This window comes from Lactuca saligna, chromosome 4 (assembly GCF_052625555.1).
Source record: "Lactuca saligna cultivar CGN05327 chromosome 4, ASM5262555v1, whole genome shotgun sequence".
Classification (NCBI taxonomy): domain Eukaryota; kingdom Viridiplantae; phylum Streptophyta; class Magnoliopsida; order Asterales; family Asteraceae; genus Lactuca; species Lactuca saligna.
Genome location: NC_136420.1, coordinates 273,966,751 through 273,977,061, shown reverse-complemented (window position 1 = coordinate 273,977,061; position 10,311 = coordinate 273,966,751). Strand labels below are relative to the sequence as shown.

General features: G+C 36.1%; 1 protein-coding gene across 2 annotated transcripts; it reads left to right on the top strand.

Moving 5' to 3' along the window:
* Window positions 1-520: 520 nt before the first annotated feature.
* LOC145043638 (zinc finger (Ran-binding) family protein) lies at window positions 521-3,498 on the top strand. 2 transcript variants are annotated; one of them, XM_078992354.1, is made up of 7 exons: window positions 521-860; window positions 1,241-1,594; window positions 1,684-1,714; window positions 1,787-1,860; window positions 1,944-2,119; window positions 2,738-2,818; window positions 3,084-3,498. In XM_078992354.1, the coding sequence occupies exons 1-7, from the start codon at window positions 711-713 to the stop codon at window positions 3,130-3,132; spliced, it is 915 nt and encodes a 304-aa protein (XP_078848480.1). In that variant the 5' UTR covers window positions 521-710; the 3' UTR covers window positions 3,133-3,498. The 2 variants fall into 2 exon arrangements, with proteins under 2 accessions (XP_078848480.1, XP_078848479.1); XM_078992353.1 differs by having other exon boundaries at window positions 1,206-1,594.
* The last annotated feature ends 6,813 nt before the right edge of the window (window positions 3,499-10,311 follow it).

Sequence of the window (10,311 nt, the reverse complement as noted above, 5' to 3'; positions counted from 1 at the left end):
TCCACATGTGTAGAGACTTAAAATGTAAAGTTGGTATACGATATGAATTTTTGGAGTTGACGGTGAATAAAATTGTTACTACACAACCGTAGTGCATTAAAAGAAGAGGAAAGTTATAACATTTTATACATCTCTATACATAGTAATTTTACTCTCTAGTTTGTTTAAATAAGAAATATGTATTAGTTGTAAAATCTCATGAGATCTTAAATTCATGTCATTTCAGTAAAAAAAAAATTTGGTTATAAATTTTTAATCGAGTTATTCAGGTCGATCCGAAACCCGAATTGTTTTGAAAAAATCAATCCTAAACCCGACCCTAATAACAATTCGGGTTAGTCGGGTTAACCCGTATAACCCAGTTACAAGTTTTGACCATATTAAACCCGACCCTAATTATTTGGATCTGGTCGAGTTAATCGGGTTAGGTTTTTTTTTTTTTTTTTTTTTTTTTTTTTTTTTTTTTTTTTTTCACCCCTATCTTAACATACAAAACAGTTTACTCTTAAAAACTGAAATTTCTGTTAATACTCGGAGATGATAAAACCCTAGTCTCTAGGAATACGACTCTCTCCGACCATCATCCGCCGGTGACAACTCACACTCTTTCCGGATATATCGACGGCAGCGCTGTACATACAGTTTATTTGGAACGAGGTACATAGATAAACCTTTAGTGAGATTGAGAATGGGAGGCGGCGAAGGTAGAGATGGAGATTGGGAGTGCAATGGCTGTGGGAACAGAAATTATGCGTTCAGATCGTTCTGTAACCGGTGCAAACAGCCCCGACTCCTCGTCGACCCCAAATCCCATGCCGATTCAAAATGGCTCCCTCGTATCGGCGATTGGATCTGTACTGGTATGTTTCCTTTCTCGACTTAGTGTGTGTTGATCCATCTATAGCGATGCAATTCTCTGTTTTTCGTTTCACTTTTGCAATTCGTTTGCGATCGAGACGGTTTCACGATAATCCGAATTTTTTTTAACCGAATCTCATGAGTTTGGAGTCTAGATAATCAACCACATTTCTTCAATCTTCAAATACGTTTTTCTATCTAGATTAGAAACCTTCCATCATCGAGTTCAGGTTATGTAGTTTGTGTTTTTGTGTATGTGTACATTTTGGGCTGTGGTTCGCGTGCGTATTCTTCTTGGATTCCTGGTGTGTGGTGTGTGTTGTGCAAATTCCAATCGATCAAATTAGGTTGCACTAACAACAATTATGCCTCTCGAGAAAAGTGCAAAAAATGTGGAGAACCAAAGGAGGTAGCAGCTCTTCCAGCACACGCAATGCCTTACTTCCCACAAGGAGTACAAGACCCCAGATTCAACATAGGATTACTTACCAATGGAGGTCTACCATTGAACCCTAACTGGCTTCTAGGAGGAGGAAATGACAAATTCAGCCTTCAAGCAGCTATCACATGGCCAACCCATTTGGGTGCTACTGGTACTGGTATCGGTAATTCCCATAATACCCCTAATCCACTTCCATATATCAATCAAGCCACTCAGGTCATGGTTCAGAAAGGGTGGCGTAATGGTGACTGGATTTGTACATGTGGTTTTCACAATTATGCTTCTCGTGCTCAGGTATTGTAGACTTGTAGTATATATTTTGTGTATTACTCTTTCTGTTATTCTGAATCTGATTTATGTTCTTTAATTCTTTTCATTTTTAGTGTAAAAAATGTAATGCTTCAATGCCACCAGGTAATAATATAAATTTATAACTTTAACTTCATTCTTAGCAACAACTACTAAACCCTAATTGTGTTGATGAAGCTTTGGGGACAAAAAGGTTAGCATCTGAAGAACTTGTTCAAGATTGGGATAACAAACGATTGAATGCTGGACAGGTGCTTTGTGATTATAACAAGTTTTGTTACATATGATTGGAAAAGAATTTTAAAAAGAGTTTGTAATGTTTTTGAATATGCAGAGATTTGAAATGCAGCATTCGTATCCAATACTTAGTCAGTTACAAAGTTCTTCATATTCATCATCTAGCCAGATGGCGAATTTTGTTAATAATCAGGGAGATGGAGTGTATCCACTGCAACTTAGCTTGCAAACACCTCAAATGGTGTCAATGGCAACAACACTACCTGGGAAAGGGTAATTTAGTAATTTATTCTATGTGTGAGGGAGAGGGAGAGGGAGAGGGAGACATATATATACCCAATTTTGGATGCACTAAGTAACCCTTTACAACTTTGCGCTAATTTATTTTTTAAACGTTATTTATTCAAGAGTAAATTACACGAATGGTCCCTATGGTTTGTGGTAATTTGCACGTTTGGTCCCTAATTTACTTTTTTAACTCGGAAGGTCCCTACTGTTTGTTTTTGTTACGCGTTTGGTCCCTTCTATTTGTGTTTGTTACGCGCTTGGTCCCTGTCTTACCTAAAAAGACTATTATTTGAATATGGAAAAATGATGGGATAGGTAGGGTAAGGTGAGGAGAGTAGGGTTGAGAGTGTGTTTATTTAAATAAATTAAAAAATCAGGGGCAAAATAGTCTTTTTAGGTAAGACAGGGACCAAGCATGTAACAAAAACAAACAATAGGGACCTTCCGAATTAAAAAAATAAGTTAGGGACCAAACGTGCAAATTACCCTAAACCATAGGGACCATTCGTGTAATTTACTCTTTATTCAAACAACTACTAAAATAAAAAAAAAGAGCCTTACTTTAAGAATAATTATAATATTTAATATTTTGAAAATCACCAGGGCAAAGCAATGGCGTGATGGGGATTGGATGTGTACGAATTGTCATAATCACAATTATGCATCTCGCTCCAAATGCAATAAGTAAGTTTATAATAAAAAAATGAAATGCAATAAGTAAGTTTATAGTAAAAGAAATTCATTTTTTTTTTAATGTAGTCATAGTATTATATTTTCATTTAATTTTTATATTATGATATTGTATTTTGAAAAATCTACCCAATTGTAGGAATAAAAGTTGCTATAATTGGTTTTCTATTTTTTGCGTATAAGTATATAACCCTAAAAAAAGTAGTGTCATTGATTTTAATCCACGAATTAATTAATGCTTTTCGACTTGTGTTTGTAGGTGTAACACACAAAGAGAAGGGTCTAGTCTCTCTGTAGGTGTTGCTTAGTTAGTCACCATGGAAAAAAGGGTTAAATGCAAGAAACAAGAATTTTCTTGTACTTTTATGTTTATTACAACATTCTACTTTTTTATTTTCATATTATAACGTTGTATTTTGAAAAATCAAATAAAAGATAAAAATGATGTAATTGGGAAAAAAATGAGAAGGGTTGTTATAAATGAACAAATAATATAACACAAAATATCAATTTGAAATGTTGTAGTAGAAGATTATGGTAATGGGTGGTTTGATTTTGAAGAGTGGTTTGTTTCCTTGTATGTAGAGTTTTTAAACACGTGATCATTGTGCGTGGAGGAGAGTGTATGTAATTAAAACTTGATGGTTTTTATTTATTTGGTAATTTATGAACAAGTCTTTGATTCTCTTTTGTATATATAGATAAATATTTACTAATAGAACCTTTACAACAACAAAATGTGGTAATTACTAGTTCCCTTGATGGTTGCTATATTCATTTTTCTTTCTATATTTTGGTGAAGTATACATGGTGTATTTTTCTACGTGACGACTCGTTTTTTGTCATTAGAAAGTATACTTGTCGCACGACAAAGAATCAGTTGAAGTTTTATTTTTCATTTTTATTTTATTTATCTTATTTTTGGTCTTTGGTTTGTAATTTTAAATATGATTTCTAGTGTACATATGGCAGAAAGAATCGACTACAACATCACACTTTGAAAAATGTCCGTCTTAGGCTGTAGGATATGGGTGTCATGAGACTCGCTTGTGTCCAGATGGCCACGGTTGTGGACACCATCCTTGGTGCCACAGCTGTCGTGTTTGGTGGTAATGGCCATGCATTACAATGATCAGAATTGAAGTGGTGTTTTCTAATCTAATGATTATTTCTTTTAAAAAACAAAACTATATAAAAATCTTTATCAAATTAAGTTCTAAAAACCGATAATTGTTTTTATTTTGATCATTTTATCCGATTAACAAGTCATCTTATTTTCAAAAATTATACTTTTGGCCTAGATATAAAATTTTATTACAAATTTGCTCTAAAATTTACACTTTTGACATAGATTTTAAATTTTATTATAAATTTGATCCAAAATATACACTTCAAGCCTAGATTTCAGAACTTTATTATGAATTCATCATAATTTTTTTTACATCTTTTTGTTTTTCTTAAAATTTTGTTTCAAATATGTCTTTTTTCTTTATAAAATCATATTTATACAAAAAAAACATATTTTCACATAAGAAGCATGACGATAAAGTCACTATGATTAATCTATTCTTTCTTTGGAGCATATTGGTACCTGGAGTTTTCTGCAACATCCCTTATTTTCTTGCTTAATATTTGGGGGAAAAGCAGTTAGTTCAAGGGCAGGAAGCCCAATCGCGGGTAGGCATTTTGTGACCCGCTTGGCAAAATCATATAGTTTGTTTATCTCGGGGTTGGTTTGTATAATGACGTTCATTGAGGCCAATGATCTTCCTATGAGATATTTAGAGTTAATGTGTGTTGTTGTGAACATGAGAGGATTCTATGGTATACCCTTGGATGATGAGGTGAGACCAATAGAAAATGTGGAGGAGCAAGGGCAAAGAAGAAGAGGAAACATAAGGGCAAGGGGGGGGGGGGGTGAAAGAGGACAACCTTAACAACAAGTGTGTCAATAGGGGAGTTATTTAGAGTTAATGTGTGTTGTTGTGAACATGAGAGGATTCTATAGTATACCTTTGGATGATGAGGTGAGACCGATAGAAAATGTGGAGGAGCAAGGGCAAAGAAGAAGAGGAAACATAAGAGCAAGGGGGTGAAAGAGGACAACCTTAACAACAAGATGTGCCAATAGGGGAGTTCCAATCGACCCCTTTCAAAGTCAGACTGATTTTTATTTGGATAATATATAAGGAGGTGTGCACTATCATAATCAAGTATTGAATGAGATTTATTCACATTGAATGCCTACCACTTATGCCATCATAAGCACCTTACATACAGAAGTGGGAAAAAATATGGGTAACTATTACCTTTGGGGCCAGAACGAGCGGGGCACGAGGAGACAAAGACGAAGATTGACTATCCTTTTGAATTTTATTTTTAGTTTTTAGTTTTTATTTTATTTTCTATTTGTTTTGGTGTGTTGTAATTTTGGTTTGTTTTGATTGAATCATGTAACTGAATGTTTGATGTTTTCATATTTCACTTCTAGGATTTATTTGGTATATTTTGATCTTAGAGTTGTTGATTTATAGAGAAAAAGCTGTGAGAGTTTATAGTTAAAAATCGAAGACTATAATTTTTGATAAGTGTGGGGTGACATTCTTGAGAGATAAGAGAGAAGAGAGAGCTTACAGAAGAAATAAAGGTCTTAAAAAAGGTCTTAAGCAGTTAAGAACTACAATGCAAGTTTACCTGAAGAAGCATTTTGGCTACACTGCATTCTGTGATGCCCAATTCTCACGATGTGACCATCTTTATTTTACGTCATGGCGAGTCTTTTCACCATGATTATGAATTGAAGAATCTAAACTCACATCGTGACTTCTCTAATGTCACGTCGTGATCCTTTAGATAATCTCGATCTTCAGTTCTTTTATTCGAACTTACGACTTTACGAAGTGGCATATGCAAAATCTAAGATTTAGTTAAAGCCAATATGTTATAATGTATATTTGTGGTATCCAGGTATTAGTGAAATCGTGACACAAAAACACAAACTTGTTTAGTTTGAGGGACATAATACGTTTAACATCATATACTAGAAATGTATCTAAGAGAACTTATGTAGTCAATGCACTTTAGAATATTACCTTTAACCAATAAGAATTGAAGTTAACCTCCCTGCTTAAGCATATATTTTTTCTTTTTTTCTTTTTAGGTTTTGAGTGAAAAGTGAGCTATTAAAAAAAAAGTGAAAAAGTTATGAAAAAAGAAAATGAACCGAACCAAAGAAATGTATGACAGTAAGTTTTGTAATACAATGGGTTGTAAGATTTATATTTTAATAAATAAAACGAAATTTTTTCCTTGAAAATATGGGATGTTTCAATATATATATATATATATATATATATATATATATATATATATATATATATATATATATATATATATACGGAAAACAAAAAAACCCTAAAAATCATAAAAATGCATAAAAAAAACTTAGAGATCACAAATCTTTTTTTTTTTTACTTTATATTCTTAAAAATTGAAGCGTTTTTTATAGATCGCTAATAAAAAATTAACTAATCGATTTTTTATTTTTTATTTTATTTTATTTATTATTTATTTTTTTGGTTTTTTTTTCAAAAAAAAAAATCAACGAATTTATATAAAAAGGTGCAGTTTTAAAGATTATAAAGTAAATTTTTTTTTTGTGATCTCTATGTATTTTTTTTTTTTTGCATTTTTATGATTTTTCGTTTTCCATAGAATATATATATATATATATATATATATATATATATATATATATATATATATATATATATATATATATATATATATATATATATATATAGGTTTTATAGGTTACCAAAACTAATGTGCTTGTGAAATTTTACTTAACACTTAAGGGCATATGCAAACTAAATGATCTATGTCATACACTTTGAATGCAACATACTATCAACAACAAAACTACCATGAACCCTAATTGAAAGCCTAGTATAACCAAAAACACAAGAATTAGGCTTACATACATTTGATTTGTTTTAGTAAACAAATCACTTCAATTCTTTATTTGAAGAACTTAGAAAGCTAGCACCAAAAGTATGATGTCTCTAATGGCTCACACCTAAACCCTAGAATTAGAATACAATTGAAGAGAGGAAAATTTCGTTGCTAAGGCTTATGGGAAGTGCATGAATGAAATTAAGGTCATAAGGGGTCCTATTTATAGTTTAGGTAACTTAGGGATCGAATAAGATTAGAATGGATTTAATCCTAATACAAATCTTTTCCTTAAATGCATCCAAGAGGCTTATGGAAACACCAAGGAAGCTCCTAAAACTGCCTACCCCTTGGATGGTTCTTGTAACGACCCAAAAATTAAGGTAAAAATTTCTTTTTTAATATAGCTAAAACATTGATACCATTTATTCTAAACAATTCCAAATCATCATTAGGTAAAAAATTTATTAGAGTTCATCCTAAAATCAATCATTGAGGAAATCATAGGTGTGTGCACTACGATCAATCCGAGCCCTTACTTTCCAAAATGATGATACCTAAAACCATAAACAAAACCTGTAAGCACGAAGCTTAGTGAGTTTCCTAGAGCATACCATACACACAAACCACACATATCACATATCCTGTTGCTATAAAAGCTACATTTATCATAATTCCTACTAGCTATAAAAGTTACATATAACACATAAGCCATGCATACAAAAACCTGTAAGGATGTCGTGGGCTCCCACCAGGGTCTTACACCATTGTGTCATGGGCTACCCCACATGGTCTTAACCTAAGAATGCCATGGGATACCCTACATGATCTTATATCCAATGCCTCAGGCTCCCTCGAGGTCTTCCATATAAGTATCACAAAGACAACTAGCATAACACATATCACAGAAACATATCATATATCACATAAATCTCTACATATAACACAAATAACCTGTAAGGATGCGGTGGGCTGCCCCAAGGTCTTACACCATTGTGTCATGGGCTACTCCACATGGTCTTTACCTAGGAATGTCATGCGCTACCCCACATGGTCTTATATCTAATGCCACGAGCTCCCCCCTCAGGGTCTTCCATGCAATAACACATAATCACATAGCATATCAACTCACATATGACTAACACATAAACCATAATCACATAATGGGCCGAACTTGGTGCCTTAGACCCATTGGTTTGGTGAGAAGACTCACCTCGAATGCAGAAGTTCCCTAAAGAAATCCTTAGCTGCTGCCCCGCCAGCTTCCCGAGCTGCCACTACTAATCAATATACCCAAGTTAGCAATTAGACCCCATACCATAATCCTTGATCCGCGTGTAACACCGTAAATTTCAAAAAAAAATTTCAAATTTTCATAAAACATAATTCAATTAATATTCATAAAACAACCATATTAATTATCCAATTCAAGTCAATACAAAATCCCAAGATCACAAATGTAAAAACTCCGGGTGTGTGTGTACGGATCAAGCCGACGCCTTCCCGCGGTCGTCACTAGTACCTGAAACAATAACATCAAACACTGTAAGCACAAAGCTTAGTGAGTTCCCCAAAATACCACATATAACACATATTAGCCACTCGAGGCTATAACTCTGTGGGTCCGTGCACCCAAACTCTGTGAACCCTCAGGTTCTAGCTCTGATAAACATGCACCACATAAATCACATAGAAATAATGCAGTACAACACATAACATACATAGCATACAAATACTCTATCACATAGCTCTGGTTACCTACTCAAGGTAAAGTATAGTGAGAAGACTCACCTCGCGTATCTCGGTATCTCACGAATCCTGGAAATCCCTCGTGCTCGATCCTCCGAGCTCTAATCCTCCTATAACATCATATGACTCTAGTTAACACTTTATATCTTCTAAGGTTGACTATCCCTAAGAAGTCAACACATGTCAACTTCGGTCAACGGTCAACGGTCAACTTTGACCGGACTCGGCGAGTGCGCTATGGCGACTCGTCGAGTCTAGACGTTTTCACCAACTCTCTAAAATTCCCTTCCTACACGTCGAGTATTCCCCCCTCACTCGACGAGTTTCATCTAGAAGAATCGCAGGGCCACCCCAACTCAACTCGCCGAGTCTCAAGAACAACTCGGCGAGTCCTAGTTCGACTCAGTCCACCTGTCGACCCTCTCCAACTCACCCTGACTCACTGAGTTAACCCATGACTCGATTGGACCACTCACTGAGCGAACCCAAGGCAATCTTCAAATTACTCGCCGATTCTGATGAACAGACTCGGCGAGTCCATGCCATGCAACCACTCCAACTTGCTTCTAAGGTCAGATCTGCTTCCACAATCTATAGATCTGGCCTCCCTAGACTGATTCATCACGTAAAGCTTCTATCTTGGTGCCCATAACACACCCCATGGCTCATAGATAGAGTTTTGACCTAAGGCATAAGGATTCCAATCCAAAACCTCCATTGATTCCCAAAAAGCTTGGTCAAAGGGACACTCTGGACCTCCAAGGGTCCAGATCTATGGTTTAAACCACATAAGGGACCAAGGGGGCACTAGATCTTGCCACAAAAGGGTTCAACAAACCCTAAATCAAAATAAACATCAACAAGGAAGAAGATAACTCGAAATTATTACCACAATAGTGATGCTCTGGACTCCAAACTCTCAGAAGTGGCTCCACTTGCTTTCTCTTAGCTAGTTCTCTCCTTCCTTGCAAAAATGACACTTCCAAGATCAATAATGGCCTTCTACTTTGCTCCAAACGCTCACACTCGATTAGGGTTTCACTCAAGGGACTGGTGAGCACAAATGACGGCCATAAGGCCCTTTAAATAGGTCCCAAACCCGAGAAATTAGGGTTTCATTACACAGCGCTGACTCGCCGAGTCCATATCCTGGACTCGCCGAGTCCAGGCGCGATCCCGCGACCAGATCCGCGACCCTACTCGGCGAGTCTGAGCTCCAACTCGCCGAGTCCCCTCTCAAAACACCAAAAAAAACATAAATATACAAGATACCTGAAAATCCGGCTGTTACAACTCTCCCCCACTAGAACTAGACTTCGCCCTCAAAGTCTCGCTCTGAAAACAGCTCCGGATGCTGCTCCTGCATCATACGCTCTGGCTCCCAGGTCATCTCCGATCCCTTTCGGTGTTGCCACTGAACCAACACCAGAGGTACCTCCTTATTCCTCAGAACCTTGATCATCCGATCTCTGATGGCCACTGGTCTCTCGGCATAATTCAGGCTTGCATCCACCTGAATATCCTCTAATGGAACCACTGCCGATTCATCGACTATACACTTCCTCAACTGCGACACGTGAAAAGTGTCGTGGATCTGCCCCAACTCTGCTGGCAACTCCAACCGATAGGCTACCCGGCCTACCCTCACAATCACACGAAATGGTCCTATAAACCGGGGCCCCAACTTGCCCCTCTTCCTGAACCGAATCACTCCTTTCCAAGGGGAAACCTTTAGGAGAACGAAGTCGCCGACCTGAAATTCAAGCTCGGACTGGCGCCTGTCC

Bases quoted from the DNA above. Each gene is read 5' to 3' on its own strand.
- LOC145043638 (XM_078992353.1), top strand. From the start codon at position 689: ATGGGAGGCGGCGAAGGTAGAGATGGAGATTGGGAGTGCAATGGCTGT. The intron at 861-1,205 runs GTATGTTTCCTT...CGATCAAATTAG, and splicing joins CGGCGATTGGATCTGTACTG to GTTGCACTAACAACAATTAT. The intron at 1,715-1,786 runs GTAATAATATAA...GTGTTGATGAAG, and splicing joins TAATGCTTCAATGCCACCAG to CTTTGGGGACAAAAAGGTTA.